Below are 16,834 nucleotides of genomic sequence, written 5' to 3' on the forward strand. Positions count from 1 at the left end.
TCCTGGGAGCCTTCCTCGCAGCGGAGCTGGGCAGGAAAATGGCGCTGTGCTGAGGAGAATAGGCCCCGCCCCCTTTTCGGCGGGCTTCTTCTCCCGGTTTTTTTTTTGGAACCTGGCAGGGGTTAAATACATCCATATAGCCCCAGGGGCTATATGTGATATATTTTAGCCAGAATAGGTATATTACATTGCTGCCCAGGGCGCCCCCCCCAGCGCCCTGCACCCTCAGTGACCGCTGGTGTGAAGTGTGCGGAGAGCAATGGCGCACAGCTGCAGTGCTGTGCGCTACCTCATGAAGACTGAGACGTCTTCTGCCGCCGGTTTCTGGACCTCTTCTCTATTCGGCATCTGCAAGGGGGTCGGCGGCGCGGCTCCGGTGACCCATCCAGGCTGTACCTGTGATCGTCCCTCTGGAGCTAGTGTCCAGTAGCCTAAGAAGCAAATCCATCCTGCACGCAGGTGAGTTCACTTCTTCTCCCCTAAGTCCCTCGTTGCAGTGAGCCTGTTGCCAGCAGGACTCACTGAAAATAAAAAACCTAACAAACTTTTTCTAAGCAGCTCTTTAGGAGAGCCACCTAGATTGCACCCTGCTCGGACGGGCACAAAAACCTAACTGAGGCTTGGAGGAGGGTCATAGGGGGAGGAGCCAGTACACACCACCTAGTGGTCAAACTTTTAAATTTTGTGCCCTGTCTCCTGCGGAGCCGCTATTCCCCATGGTCCTGACGGAGTCCCAGCATCCACTAGGACGTCAGAGAAAAGGGGGATGTGTTTGGAAATGTGGGAGGGGAGGATACAGCTGTCAGAGAAGTGATGGAGGCTGAGGATAAGAGTGATGGTGCCACGTGAATTCAAACACTTGCAGAATTAAAGCTTTAGAACCTTTTCTGACAAAAAGAGTGTGAAGATGGAGAGTATACTGAAATAAACTGAAAATGCTGAGTGAACAGTGAAGAGAGAAGAAAGATAAACCTGACAGTCCCAAGTCCAGTCGTCAGAGAACCCTAAAAGTGCATAATTAGTACCGACTGTGGATCTATTAAAATTAGTCAGTCAGTAATACATGCAGCTAGCATAGGTTATGGAAACATGCACTGTCAGGGTTCCCTGATGGGAAATACTGGCTTAAGTATGCAGAGCAGAAGTCGGCATTTACTTGCCCTTGGTGTTGCAGGCACAATGTATTAGTAGTTCTCTTCTCACCTCATTCTAGGGCCACACATACTGTATATATAGGTACATGATGACCAGCTTTATAATACATACTGACCGATTCATAATGAATAGACACAAGATATAGGAGGCATTATTGGTAGAGATGAGCGGGTTCGGTTTCTCTGAATCCGAACCCGCCCGAACTTCATGGTTTTTTTCACGGGTCCGAGCAGACTCGGATCCTCCCGCCTTGCTCGGTTAACCCGAGCGCGCCCGAACGTCATCATGACGCTGTCGGATTCTCGCGAGACTCGGATTCTATATAAGGAGCCGCGCGTCGCCGCCATTTTCACACGTGCATTGAGATTGATAGGGAGAGGACGTGGCTGGCGTCCTCTCCATTTAGATTAGAAGAGAGAGAGAGAGAGAGAGAGAGATTGACCTGATTTACTGGAGCTTAGGAGTACTGTAGAAGTGTAGAGAGTGCAGAGTTTACTAGTGACTGACCACAGTGACCACCAGACAGTGCAGTTTTATTTAATATATCCGTTCTCTGCCTGAAAAAAACGATACACACAGTGACTCAGTCACATACCATATCTGTGTGCACTGCTCAGCCCAGTGTGCTGCATCATCTATGTATATATATCTGACTGTGCTCAGCTCACACAGCTTATAATTGTGGGGGAGACTGGGGAGCACTGCAGTGCCAGTTATAGGTTATAGCAGGAGCCAGGAGTACATATTATATTAAAATTAAACAGTGCACACTTTTGCTGCAGGAGTGCCACTGCCAGTGTGACTGACCAGTGACCTGACCACACTGACCACCAGTATAGTTAGTAGTATACTATATTGTGATTGCCTGAAAAAGTTAAACACTCGTCGTGTGACTTCACTTGCGTGGTGTGTTTTTTTTATTCTATAAAAAACTCATTCTGCTGACAGACAGTGTCCAGCAGGTCCGTCATTATATAATATATACCTGTCCGGCTGCAGTAGTGATATATATATATTTTTTATATCATTATTTATCATCCAGTCGCAGCAGACACAGTACGGTAGTTCACGGCTGTAGCTACCTCTGTGTCGGCACTCGGCAGTCCATCCATAATTGTATACCACCTACCCGTGGTTTTTTTTTCTTTCTTCTTTATACATACATACTACTACATCTCTTTATCAACCAGTCTATATTAGCAGCAGACACAGTACAGTACGGTAGTCCACGGCTGTAGCTACCTCTGTGTCGGCACTCGGCAGTCCGTCCATAATTGTATACCACCTACCCGTGGTTTTTTTTTCTTTCTTCTTTATACATACATACTACTACATCTCTTTATCAACCAGTCTATATTAGCAGCAGACACAGTACAGTACGGTAGTTCACGGCTGTAGCTACCTCTGTGTCGGCACTCGGCAGTCCGTCCATAATTGTATACCACCTACCCGTGGTTTTTTTTTCTTTCTTCTTTATACATACATACTACTACATCTCTTTATCAACCAGTCTATATTAGCAGCAGACACAGTACAGTACGGTAGTCCACGGCTGTAGCTACCTCTGTGTCGGCACTCGGCAGTCCGTCCATAATTGTATACCACCTACCCGTGGTTTTTTTTTCTTTCTTCTTTATACATACATACTACTACATCTCTTTATCAACCAGTCTATATTAGCAGCAGACACAGTACAGTACGGTAGTTCACGGCTGTAGCTACCTCTGTGTCGGCACTCGGCAGTCCGTCCATAATTGTATACCACCTACCCGAGGTTTTTTTTTCTTTCTTCTTTATACATACATACATACTACTACATCTCTTTATCAACCAGTCTATATTAGCAGCAGACACAGTACAGTACGGTAGTCCACGGCTGTAGCTACCTCTGTGTCGGCACTCGGCAGTCCGTCCATAATTGTATACCACCTACCCGTGGTTTTTTTTTCTTTCTTCTTTATACATACATACTACTACATCTCTTTATCAACCAGTCTATATTAGCAGCAGACACAGTACAGTACGGTAGTTCACGGCTGTAGCTACCTCTGTGTCGGCACTCGGCAGTCCGTCCATAATTGTATACCACCTACCCGTGGTTTTTTTTTCTTTCTTCTTTATACATACATACTACTACATCTCTTTATCAACCAGTCTATATTAGCAGCAGACACAGTACAGTACGGTAGTTCACGGCTGTAGCTACCTCTGTGTCGGCACTCGGCAGTCCGTCCATAATTGTATACCACCTACCCGAGGTTTTTTTTCTTTCTTCTTTATACATACATACTACTACATCTCTTTATCAACCAGTCTATATTAGCAGCAGACACAGTACAGTACGGTAGTCCACGGCTGTAGCTACCTCTGTGTCGGCACTCGGCAGTCCGTCCATAATTGTATACCACCTACCCGTGGTTTTTTTTTCTTTCTTCTTTATACATACATACTACTACATCTCTTTATCAACCAGTCTATATTAGCAGCAGACACAGTACAGTACGGTAGTTCACGGCTGTAGCTACCTCTGTGTCGGCACTCGGCAGTCCGTCCATAATTGTATACCACCTACCCGTGGTTTTTTTTTCTTTCTTCTTTATACATACATACTACTACATCTCTTTATCAACCAGTCTATATTAGCAGCAGACACAGTACAGTACGGTAGTTCACGGCTGTAGCTACCTCTGTGTCGGCACTCGGCAGTCCGTCCATAATTGTATACTAGTATCCATCCATCTCCATTGTTTACCTGAGGTGCCTTTTAGTTGTGCCTATTAAAATATGGAGAACAAAAATGTTGAGGTTCCAAAATTAGGGAAAGATCAAGATCCACTTCCACCTCGTGCTGAAGCTGCTGCCACTAGTCATGGCCGAGACGATGAAATGCCAGCAACGTCGTCTGCCAAGGCCGATGCCCAATGTCATAGTACAGAGCATGTCAAATCCAAAACACCAAATATCAGTAAAAAAAGGACTCCAAAACCTAAAATAAAATTGTCGGAGGAGAAGCGTAAACTTGCCAATATGCCATTTACCACACGGAGTGGCAAGGAACGGCTGAGGCCCTGGCCTATGTTCATGGCTAGTGGTTCAGCTTCACATGAGGATGGAGGCACTCAGCCTCTCGCTAGAAAAATGAAAAGACTCAAGCTGGCAAAAGCAGTAGCACCGCAAAGAACTGTGCGTTCTTCGAAATCCCAAATCCACAAGGAGAGTCCAATTGTGTCGGTTGCGATGCCTGACCTTCCCAACACTGGACGTGAAGAGCATGCGCCTTCCACCATTTGCACGCCCCCTGCAAGTGCTGGAAGGAGCACCCGCAGTCCAGTTCCTGATAGTCAGATTGAAGATGTCAGTGTTGAAGTACACCAGGATGAGGAGGATATGGGTGTTGCTGGCGCTGGGGAGGAAATTGACAAGGAGGATTCTGATGGTGAGGTGGTTTGTTTAAGTCAGGCACCCGGGGAGACACCTGTTGTCCGTGGGAGGAATATGGCCGTTGACATGCCTGGTGAAAATACCAAAAAAATCAGCTCTTCGGTGTGGAATTATTTCAACAGAAATGCGGACAACTGGTGTCAAGCCGTGTGTTGCCTTTGTCAAGCTGTAATAAGTAGGGGTAAGGACGTTAACCACCTAGGAACATCCTCCCTTAAACGTCACCTGGAGCGCATTTATCAGAAGTCATTGACAAGTTCAAAAACTTTGGGTGACAGCGGAAGCAGTCTACTGCCAACTAAATCCCTTCCTCTTGTAACCAAGCTCCTGCAAACCACACCACCAACTCCCTCAGTGTCAATTTCCTCCTTAGACAGGAAAGCCAATAGTCCTGCAGGCCATGTCACTGTCATGTCTGACGAGTCCTCTCCTGCCTGGGATTCCTCCGATGCATCCTTGAGTGTAACGCCTACTGCTGCTGGCGCTGCTGTTGTTGTTGCTGCTGGGTGTCGATCGTCATCCCAGAGGGGAAGTCGGAAGACCACTTGTACTACTTCCAGTAAGCAATTGACTGTCCAACAGTCCTTTGCGAGGAAGATGAAATATCACAGCAGTCATCCTACTGCAAAGCGGATAACTGAGGCCTTGGCATCCTGGGTGGTGAGAAACGTGGTTCCGGTATCCATCATTACTGCAGAGCCAACTAGAGACTTGTTGGAGGTACTGTGTCCCCGGTACCAAATACCATCTAGGTTCCATTTCTCTAGGCAGGCGATACCGAAAATGTACACAGACCTCAGAAAAAGAGTCACCAGTGTCCTAAAAAATGCAGCTGTACCCAATGTCCACTTAACCACGGACATGTGGACAAGTGGAGCAGGGCAGGGTCAGGACTATATGACTGTGACAGCCCACTGGGTAGATGTATGGACTCCCGCCGCAAGAACAGCAGCGGCGGCACCAGTAGCAGCATCTCGCAAACGCCAACTCTTTCCTAGGCAGGCTACGCTTTGTATCACCGCTTTCCAGAATACGCACACAGCTGAAAACCTCTTACGGCAACTGAGGAAGATCATCGCGGAATGGCTTACCCCAATTGGACTCTCCTGTGGATTTGTGGCATCGGACAACGCCAGCAATATTGTGTGTGCATTAAATATGGGCAAATTCCAGCACGTCCCATGTTTTGCACATACCTTGAATTTGGTGGTGCAGAATTATTTAAAAAACGACAGGGGCGTGCAAGAGATGCTGTCGGTGGCCAGAAGAATTGCGGGACACTTTCGGCGTACAGGCACCACGTACAGAAGACTGGAGCACCACCAAAAACTACTGAACCTGCCCTGCCATCATCTGAAGCAAGAAGTGGTAACGAGGTGGAATTCAACCCTCTATATGCTTCAGAGGTTGGAGGAGCAGCAAAAGGCCATTCAAGCCTATACAATTGAGCACGATATAGGAGGTGGAATGCACCTGTCTCAAGCGCAGTGGAGAATGATTTCAACGTTGTGCAAGGTTCTGCTGCCCTTTGAACTTGCCACACGTGAAGTCAGTTCAGACACTGCCAGCCTGAGTCAGGTCATTCCCCTCATCAGGCTTTTGCAGAAGAAGCTGGAGACATTGAAGGAGGAGCTAACACGGAGCGATTCCGCTAGGCATGTGGGACTTGTGGATGGAGCCCTTAATTCGCTTAACAAGGATTCACGGGTGGTCAATCTGTTGAAATCAGAGCACTACATTTTGGCCACCATGCTCGATCCTAGATTTAAAGCCTACCTTGGATCTCTCTTTCCAGCAGACACAAGTCTGCTGGGGTTGAAAGACCTGCTGGTGAGAAAATTGTCAAGTCAAGCGGAACGCGACCTGTCAACATCTCCTCCTTCACATTCTCCCGCAACTGGGGGTGCGAGGAAAAGGCTCAGAATTTCCGAGCCCACCCGCTGGCGGTGATGCAGGGCAGTCTGGAGCGACTGCTGATGCTGACATCTGGTCCGGACTGAAGGACCTGACAACGATTACGGACATGTCGTCTACTGTCACTGCATATGATTCTCTCACCATTGAAAGAATGGTGGAGGATTATATGAGTGACCGCATCCAAGTAGGCACGTCACACAGTCCATACTTATACTGGCAGGAAAAAGAGGCAATTTGGAGGCTCTTGCACAAACTGGCTTTATTCTACCTAAGTTGCCCTCCCACAAGTGTGTACTCCGAAAGAGTGTTTAGTGCCGCCGCTCACCTTGTCAGCAATCGGCGTACGAGGTTACATCCAGAAAATGTGGAGAAGATGATGTTCATTAAAATGAATTATAATCAATTCCTCCGCGGAGACATTGACCAGCAGCAATTGCCTCCACAAAGTACACAGGGAGCTGAGATGGTGGATTCCAGTGGGGACGAATTGATAATCTGTGAGGAGGGGGATGTACACGGTGATATATCGGAGGATGATGATGAGGTGGACATCTTGCCTCTGTAGAGCCAGTTTGTGCAAGGAGAGATTAATTGCTTCTTTTTTGGGGGGGGTCCAAACCAACCCGTCATATCAGTCACAGTCGTGTGGCAGACCCTGTCACTGAAATGATGGGTTGGTTAAAGTGTGCATGTCCTGTTTTGTTTATACAACATAAGGGTGGGTGGGAGGGCCCAAGGACAATTCCATCTTGCACCTCTTTTTTCTTTAATTTTTCTTTGCGTCATGTGCTGTTTGGGGAGGGTTTTTTGGAAGGGACATCCTGCGTGACACTGCAGTGCCACTCCTAAATGGGCCCGGTGTTTGTGTCGGCCACTAGGGTCGCTTATCTTACTCACACAGTCAGCTACCTCATTGCGCCTCTTTTTTTCTTTGCGTCATGTGCTGTTTGGGGAGGGTTTTTTGGAAGGGCCATCCTGCGTGACACTGCAGTGCCACTCCTAGATGGGCCCGGTGTTTGTGTCGGCCACTAGGGTCGCTAATCTTACTCACACAGCTACCTCATTGCGCCTCTTTTTTTCTTTGCGTCATGTGCTGTTTGGGGAGGGTTTTTTGGAAGGAACATCCTGCGTGACACTGCAGTGCCACTCCTAGATGGGCCCGGTGTTTGTGTCGGCCACTAGGGTCGCTAATCTTACTCACACAGCTACCTCATTGCGCCTCTTTTTTTCTTTGCGTCATGTGCTGTTTGGGGAGGGTTTTTTGGAAGGGACATCCTGCGTGACACTGCAGTGCCACTCCTAAATGGGCCCGGTGTTTGTGTCGGCCACTACGGTCGCTAATCTTACTCACACAGCTACCTCATTGCGCCTCTTTTTTTCTTTGCGTCATGTGCTGTTTGGGGAGGGTTTTTTGGAAGGGACATCCTACGTGACACTGCAGTGCCACTCCTAGATGGGCCCGGTGTTTGTGTCGGCCACTAGGGTCGCTAATCTTACTCACACAGCTACCTCATTGCGCCTCTTTTTTTCTTTGCGTCATGTGCTGTTTGGGGAGGGTTTTTTGGAAGGGACATCCTGCGTGACACTGCAGTGCCACTCCTAAATGGGCCCGGTGTTTGTGTCGGCCACTACGGTCGCTAATCTTACTCACACAGCTACCTCATTGCGCCTCTTTTTTTCTTTGCGTCATGTGCTGTTTGGGGAGGGTTTTTTGGAAGGGACATCCTGCGTGACACTGCAGTGCCACTCCTAAATGGGCCCGGTGTTTGTGTCGGCCACTAGGGTCGCTTATCTTACTCACACAGTCAGCTACCTCATTGCGCCTCTTTTTTTCTTTGCGTCATGTGCTGTTTGGGGAGTGTTTTTTGGAAGGGCCATCCTGCGTGACACTGCAGTGCCACTCCTAGATGGGCCCGGTGTTTGTGTCGGCCACTAGGGTCGCTAATCTTACTCACACAGCTACCTCATTGCGCCTCTTTTTTTCTTTGCGTCATGTGCTGTTTGGGGAGGGTTTTTTGGAAGGGACATCCTGCGTGACACTGCAGCGCCACTCCTAAATGGGCCCGGTGTTTGTGTCGGCCACTACGGTCGCTAATCTTACTCACACAGCTACCTCATTGCGCCTCTTTTTTTCTTTGCGTCATGTGCTGTTTGGGGAGGGTTTTTTGGAAGGGACATCCTGCGTGACACTGCAGTGCCACTCCTAAATGGGCCCGGTGTTTGTGTCGGCCACTAGGGTCGCTTATCTTACTCACACAGTCAGCTACCTCATTGCGCCTCTTTTTTTCTTTGCGTCATGTGCTGTTTGGGGAGTGTTTTTTGGAAGGGCCATCCTGCGTGACACTGCAGTGCCACTCCTAGATGGGCCCGGTGTTTGTGTCGGCCACTAGGGTCGCTAATCTTACACAGCTACCTCATTGCGCCTCTTTTTTTCATTGCGTCATGTGCTGTTTGGGGAGGGTTTTTTGGAAGGGACATCCTGCGTGACACTGCAGTGCCACTCCTAAATGGGCCCGGTGTTTGTGTCGGCCACTAGGGTCGCTAATCTTACTCACACAGCTACCTCATTGCGCCTCTTTTTTTCTTTGCGTCATGTGCTGTTTGGGGAGGGTTTTTTGGAAGGGACATCCTGCGTGACACTGCAGTGCCACTCCTAGATGGGCCAGGTGTTTGTGTCGGCCACTAGGGTCGCTTAGCTTAGTCATCCAGCGACCTCGGTGCAAATTTTAGGACTAAAAATAATATTGTGAGGTGTGAGGTATTCAGAATAGACTGAAAATGAGTGGAAATTATGGTTTTTGAGGTTAATAATAATATGGGATCAAAATGACCCCCAAATTCTATGATTTAAGCTGTTTTTTAGGGTTTTTTGAAAAAAACACCCGAATCCAAAACACACCCGAATCCGACAAAAAAAATTCGGTGAGGTTTTGCCAAAACGCGGTCGAACCCAAAACACGGCCGCGGAACCGAACCCAAAACCAAAACACAAAACCCAAAAAATTTCAGGCGCTCATCACTAATTATTGGGTATGTTAACTAACCAGCATGTTTTCAAAGCCTCTGATCTGTGGTGGCTTTGAGCGATGGATTTAAACCGGCAACAGTAATAAATGCTGCACAAGAAGGATTTAGCATGTATGACAATTGCCTTTTTAAATTCATTGCTCAAAGCTGCCAATGAGCAAAGGTTTGAATACACACTGATTAGTAAATCTACCTTCATGTGTGAACTGATCACACTGGCCCACTGATGTAAAGAGCAGTCAAATGTGACAAGAAAAACATAAAAGCAACATTCACATTACACATAAGCATCAACAGTCCATATTAACCATATTTTGATCATTAAAAACAAACAAACAAATACAATCCTAATATAGAATGGCATTAGAAATCATGTATTAAATCATTGCAGGGCAACAGTATACAGCATAATATCAGAGTGAAGGTCGGTATACTCAGTGTGCTACACCGGGACATGAGATTCAATTAGAATTATTATCCAATCTCATACGTAGCTGAGTATTCCTCTTTTAATTATTACTATTAGTAAACATAAAGCAATGTCTTCATCTACTGCCAGATTTACCTGCCAGCCATTTATAAGCCTTTGGTTGAATATGCCAAATTCATACCGGATCCCGTAGCCATACGCTGCTAGGCCCAGAGTAGCCATGGAATCAAGGAAACAAGCTAGAACGAAAGACGAGTCCATCACAACGGGGTCACAGGAAAATAAATATGTTGCAGCAAATCAAAATGCTGACAACGTAACAATCAATAAATGTAATAGAATGCACAGTGTAGACTGATAATACTGTAGCTTCACAGTGCTGACAGGTGTCCATACTATAAGATGGAAGACTAGAAATAGTTCAAGGACAAACCAGTCATCAGTCAATGATGAAGAAATAGTTCATTATCACTGGACACCTTCAAGTCAGCACTAAGCCAGCAGTGCTGATTTAGGTGGTCATTCCGAGTTGATCGCTCGTTAGCAGTTTTTAGCACCCGTGCAAACGCTATGCCGCCTCCCACTGGGAGTGTATTTTAGCTTAGTAGAAGTGCTAACGAAGGGATCGCAGAGCGGCTACAAAAAAATATTGTGCAGTTTCTGAGTAGCTTCAAACCTACTCAGCGCTTGCGATCACTACAGATCATTCAGTTTCTGTTTTGACGTCACAAACACGCCCTGCGTTCGCCCAGCCACGCCTGCGTTTTTCTGGCACGCCTACGTTTTTTCCGAACACTCCCTGAAAACGGTCAGTTGACACCCAGAAACGCCCTCTTCCTGTCAATCACTCTGCGGCTGCCTGTGCAACTGAAAAGCATCGCTAGACCCTGTTTTTACATCGTTCGTTGTAATAGTACGTCGCGCGTGCGTACTGCGCTGCATACGCATGCGCAGAAGTGCCTTTTTTTGCCTCATCGGTGCACAGCAAACGAATGCAGCTAGCAAACAACTCGGAATGACCACCTTAGTGTACTGACTGGCAAAGTCCAGCTCTTACTGTTACCACTGCTTAGAGAAAGTTACTAACACATTATTCTGTGCTTAGAAATGGTGCTTCATTAATATTTGCCCCCCTGTTTTGTCTCAGCCTACACTATATGTATTTTTTGTCTTACAGAAAGCAAGAGAGCTAGAACCATTTAATGTAGACTAAATTACCCAGAAACCTCTGTAACCTGTCTCATGTGGTAAAATGTTTTATATCATTCACTTTAAAATGATGCACAAATTGCACTATAAATGTAACAATTTGCTGACCTATGTACATATATTTCACCTTTTCTGCTGCGGGGTACACTGGGCTCCACAAGTCTGGACAATGGGGTGTAGAGTAGGATCTTGATCCGAGGCACCAACAGACTCAAAGCTTTGACTGTTCCCAAAATGCACAGCGCCGCCTCCTATACCACCCTGCCTCCCAGCACAGGAGCTCAGTTTGTCAGTTGGTGCTGCAGTAAGCAGGCACTTAACAGAGGGGCTGCTCCAAGCAGCCCTGAGAAAAGCTTTTTATGAGGTAAAAAGTGAAGACTTCAAGGGCAGCAGCGGTGGTAAATGTTTTGTGACATTCACTGCTGCAGCTCCAGCTCTCCCCAGCGGCGCTGTACACTCCCGAGCCCTGGTTGCCGGGTACCTACAGCGGAGGCTCCGGTTTTCTTCATGTTAGACACACACGGCTGGGGCTCTCCAGGATCGCGTGGCCGCGCTTCGGGAGGTGGTAAGTGTGTCCCGCGCGAGCTGGCAGTGGACACTGTGGCAGTACAGGCGATCCCACTAGATCACCAGGGCATGGGCGCAGGTCGGGTTTCTCTCTAAACCACTTCTTATATCGCCCACATTACCCGGTGGTTTTGCCAGCAAGGGGGATAAGGCTTAGACCTGAAGCCCCTCCCCCAGCCCCAGGGCGCCATTTCCCGCAAATGCTCCCGCCCTGGAGCTGCATATCTGTCTTTTCCTCACTCCCAGTCAGTGTCTGCGGCGCCATTATCCCTCAGCTCACTGTTCCTGGGACTGCTTGGGCAAATCCTCCTATGTAAAGCCGCTTGGTTGTCAGCGCTGTGCCTTTACATGATACTTAAGTATTCTACCTGCCTTTTTAGTCAGTGATAGTTAAGAAAGAGTGCATTTAGTCAGGGGTTTATAGTACAATTACCCTGTGATATACATCCAGTTCTTACTGTGTACTGTTATAGCTACTGTTATATAGCTGTGTAAGCTAGTCCAGTGCAGTATTATTGTCAGTAAAATAACCTTTGCATTGTACAAACTGTGACCTTCTGTGTGTGCATTTGATAGCTGAGTGTTGTCCATCTCGTGTCTTTCACTCAACTTGCTATACCTATATTCTATAACCTGAGGGGGCTTGGTGCGTCAGGTGTTATCTAATATAGGATTTTAACAAAGATATACTGTATTATGTATTTTTCTCTGTGATTTGGTCACCATATCTCTCCTTTATCTCTGCTAGTGCTGACTACACTGCACAAGGGTTTGGGATATTGTGCTGCTGATAATTGTACTGTGTTACCTCATACTGCAAGTTATATCATGTCTGCTTCTGAGGGTAACGGTTCTGGGGCGGAACACACTGCTGGTGTTGCTGAAGCCACAGGCACATATGAGGAGAATAAAGCAGCTGTGGGCTCTGGTTCTGGGGGCTCCTTGCCCCCCAGTGGGACTGTGGCAACGGAGGCACATACTGACCCACCGTGGGCCGCTTTTTCCACGCTTCTGCATACGCCAGTTCATAAACTAACACCCCCTATGGGACCCCCAATGCCGGTACAACTGTATGTGGGCCCTGCAGCTAACCCGCCGTGGGCGGACGATTTATCTGCTCAATTAAAGAAGTTGAACCAGTCCTTGACTACTAAAAAGTCTGACCAACGCTCGCCTAAGTCCAAGAGGTCCTCTAAGCGAGCGCTCGTCTCCTCACAATCCACTGCTGTCACTGACACCTCGTCTGATGAGGACGTCACTTACACTGACCCCACAGGTTCTGACTCAGATACAGCTGATGGGGAGGGTAGTTCACATGTGGATGTTCCTGACCTTTTGGAGGCTATTAAGTTAATTCTGCAGATTACGGATGATCCCGAGCCATCCGGGCTTCCTAAGAAACCAGATAGGTTCAAGCATCAGAAGGTGGTTAAACAGGTTTTACCTCACTCTGGTCACCTAGTGGATATACGTCAGGAACCCTGGGAAAACCCGGGTACAAAGTTTGTGCCTCAAAAGAGGATGCTGGCTCGCTATCCCCTCATGCCAGAGCTGTCTAAGAATTGGGAAACACCTCCTCCAGTGGACTCACATGTGGCTAGGATGGTGGTTTCCTCAGCTCTACCTGTCACTACCGTCACGTCTCTGAAAGAGCCTACGGATAAACGTGTGGAGGGTTGTCTAAAAGCGATTTACACCCTCACGGGTGCTGCACAAAGGCCTACTATTGCAGCTTCATGGGCTGCTGAGGCTATTGAAGCATGGGCCTTGGAGTTAGAAGCTGAAATCTCCTCTGACCATGCTAGACAATGCTTGTCATATATTGTCACAGCTTCTCGATATATATTAAAGAGGCGGCTTCTGATGCCGGTATCCTGGCAGCCAAGGCCTCTACTACGTCAGTCCTGGCTCGCCGGATATTGTGGCTGAGATCCTGGTCTGTGGATCTGGACTCTAGAAAAACCCTGGAGGTACTCCCTTTCAAGGGATGATATTCTGTTTGGGGAGGACTTAAATAAGATAGTGGCTGACTTGGCTACTGCTAAAAACTGCCTGTCTACCTAAAACCGCTCCTTCTGTGTCGAAGGTTAAAGGTACGTCCTTTCGACCCTTTGCTCCTTCAGGTAAAGCAAAAGGTCAGGCGTACCATAAGCAGGCCCGCACTTCCAAACCTGGTAAGCCGAAGCCCAAAAGAGCCTGGGCTGCCCGTCAGCCAGCTGCCAAGACGATAAGCCTGCCGCATGACGGGGCGGGCCACCCCTGGGGGATCCCAGGGTGGGAGGCCGGCTTCTAGGGTATACCCTGTAATGGTTGAAGACCACGTCAGATGCCTGGGTACGGGAAGTCGTCACTCGAGGTTACGCCATTGCCTTCAAAAACCGACCCCCTCATCGATTTTGCCAGACAGACGTCCCTTTGGACCGGACAAAGGCAAAAACTCTACACTCTGTGGTACAGACCCTCCTGGATACAGGAGTCGTAGTACAGGTGCCTCTTGCTCAGAGGGGCCGGGGTTACTATTCTCCGCTGTTTCTAGTCCCGAAACCGAATGGGTCCTCCCGGCCCATTCTCAACCTCAAGGCATTGAACAGATTTGTGAAGATTTCCAAGTTCCGTATGGAAACCCTTCGCTCTATAGTTCTGGTCTTGGAACCTGGGGACTACATGGTCTCCTTGGACATACAGGATGCTTACCTGCATATTCCTATAGCAGTGTCACATTAACAATACCTGAGGTTTGCGATTGGCAATATCCATTACCAGTTTCGGGCGTTACCTTTTTGGTTTAACAACGGCTCCGCGAGTCTTCACCAAAGTTATGGCGGTGATGACGGTGGTACTCCGCCGTCAAGGGGTCAGGATACTGCCGTATCTGGACGACTTGTTAATCCTGGCAAATTCCCCAGATCTTCTCCTGTGTCATCTGGATATGACGGTCCGGTTTCTAAAAGCCCACGGGTGGCTCATCAACTGGAAGAAATCCTCCCTGGTCCCTGCTCAGAGCATGGTGCACCTAGGAGCGCTGTTAGACACTCACAACCAGAGGTTGTTCTTGTCTTAGGAGAAAGTCCTGAAGCTTCAGGACAGGATTCGTTGCTTCCTTTCTCGTCCGCAAGTGTCGATACATTCGGCTATGCAGGTGCTGGGCTTCATGGTGTCAGCATTCAACATGGTGGAGTATGCTCAATTCCATTCTCGCCCCCTCCAGAAGCTGATTCTAGCCAAGTGGGACGGCCTGCCTCACCGGATCAGGTCTCACATGATCTCATTGACTCCGGAGGTCCGTCTGTTGCTGCTCTGGTGGCTCCAGGACCAACAATTGTGCAGGGGCCGTCCCTTCTGGATATCCAACTGGGTCCTGTTGACGACAGATGCCAGTCTAAGAGGTTGGGGCGCGGTGCTGGAGCAGCACTCCTTACAGGGTCAGTGGACCAAGGAGGAATCTCTCCTCTCGATCAACATTCTGGAGTTGCGGGCGGTCTTCAATGCGTTGAACCTGGCCCAGCATTTAATTCAGAACCGTCCTGTTCAAGTACAGTCGGACAACGCCACCACAGTGGCTTACATAAATCATCAAGGCGGCACTCGAAGCCGTTTGGCAATGAAGGAAGCCTCATGGATTCTACAGTGGGCAGAACGCCATCTACCGGCAATATTCATTCCGGGAGTCCTGAATTGGGAAGCAGACTTTCTCAGTCGTCAGGACGTGCATGTCGGCGAGTGGGGCCTCCATCCAGAAGTGTTTCAACTCCTCGTGGAAAAGTGGGGTCTTCCAGATGTGGATCTGATGGCGTCTCGACACAATCTCAAGGTTCCGCCGGTCTTCGGAGCAAGGACAAGGGATCCTCAAGCAGCATTCGTGGATGTGCTGGAGGTGCCATGGAGGTTTCGGCTGCCGTACGTGTTCCCTCCGGTGTCACTCCTGCCCAGGGCAATTCGGAAGTTCAAGCAAGAAAAAGGAAATCTGCTTCTCATAGTTTCGGCGTGGCCCAGACGGCATTGGTTCTCAGACCTGCAAGGCCTATCGTCAGAGCGTCCACTTCTACTTCCACAATGCCCAGACCTCCTCGTCCAGGGCCCTTGTGTCTACCATGACCTAGCCCGGCTATCTTTGACGGTGTGGCTCTTGAAGCATCCGTCTTGAAGGCTAAGGGTTTTTCTGAAGAGGTCATTAAAACTATGTTGCGGGCCCAGAAACCGGCTTCTGTTCAGATTTACCATAGGATCTGGCATTCATACTTTGTTTGGTGCGCATCTAACAATTATGACGCTTCCAAGTTTAGTACAGCCAAACTTTTGGCTTTTCTGCAGCAGGGCCTAGATTTAGGCCTGCGTCTGGCCTCCCTCAAGGTTCATATTTCTGCCTTGTCGGTGTGGTTTCAGAGAAAAATTGCGACTTTACCTGATGTTCATACTTTCACTCAGGGTGTGTTGCGTATCCAACCTCCCTATGTCCCGTCTTTGGCTCCTTGGGACTTGTCGGTGGTTTTGGAGGCGATGCAGGAGCCTCCATTTGAACCTCTTGGTTCAGCTGACCTTAAGTGGCTTTCCCTTAAGGTGGTGTTCTTGCTGGCTATTGCCTCTGCTAGAAGAGTGTCGGATCTGGGTGCCTTGTCTTGTAGTTCCACATATCTGATTTTTCACCGTGACCGGGCGGTTCTTAGGACTCGTCCCGGATATTTACCTAAGGTGGTTTTTTCGTTCCACCTTAATCAGGAGATTGTGGTTCCAGCCTTTGTCTCTCCTGATTTGTCTCCCAAAGAGCGGTCTTTGGATGTGGTACGGGCTCTCCGTATCTATGTGAAGAGAACTGCTTCTATTTAAAAATCTGATTCTCTCTTTGTTTTGTTTGGATTTCACAAACGTGGCTGGCCTGCTCAGAAGCAGACCCTGGCCAGATGGATTAGAATGGTGATTGCACATGCTTATGTGAAGGCTGGTCTGTCAGCTCCTGCTCACATTACGGCCCATTGTACTCGGTCTGTTAGACCATCTTGGGCGGCCCACCGTGGTGCGACCCTTGATCAATTGTGCAAGGCGGCTACGTTCAAAGGTTCTATGCCTTCGATACTGCCGCTTCCCAGGATG

General features: G+C 48.3%; 1 protein-coding gene across 1 annotated transcript in view; it reads right to left on the minus strand.

Moving 5' to 3' along the window:
* The window catches only part of PYGB (glycogen phosphorylase B), a 194,698-nt gene that overhangs the window by 69,193 nt on the left and 108,671 nt on the right, over window positions 1-16,834 (minus strand). Inside the window, exon 4 of the mRNA XM_063918124.1 lies at window positions 10,106-10,209. Within this exon, the coding sequence (XP_063774194.1) occupies window positions 10,106-10,209 (104 nt within the window). The remainder of the gene's footprint in view (window positions 1-10,105; window positions 10,210-16,834) is intronic.

This window comes from Pseudophryne corroboree, chromosome 4, assembly GCF_028390025.1.
Source record: "Pseudophryne corroboree isolate aPseCor3 chromosome 4, aPseCor3.hap2, whole genome shotgun sequence".
In the NCBI taxonomy this organism is placed as follows: Eukaryota; Metazoa; Chordata; class Amphibia; order Anura; family Myobatrachidae; genus Pseudophryne; species Pseudophryne corroboree.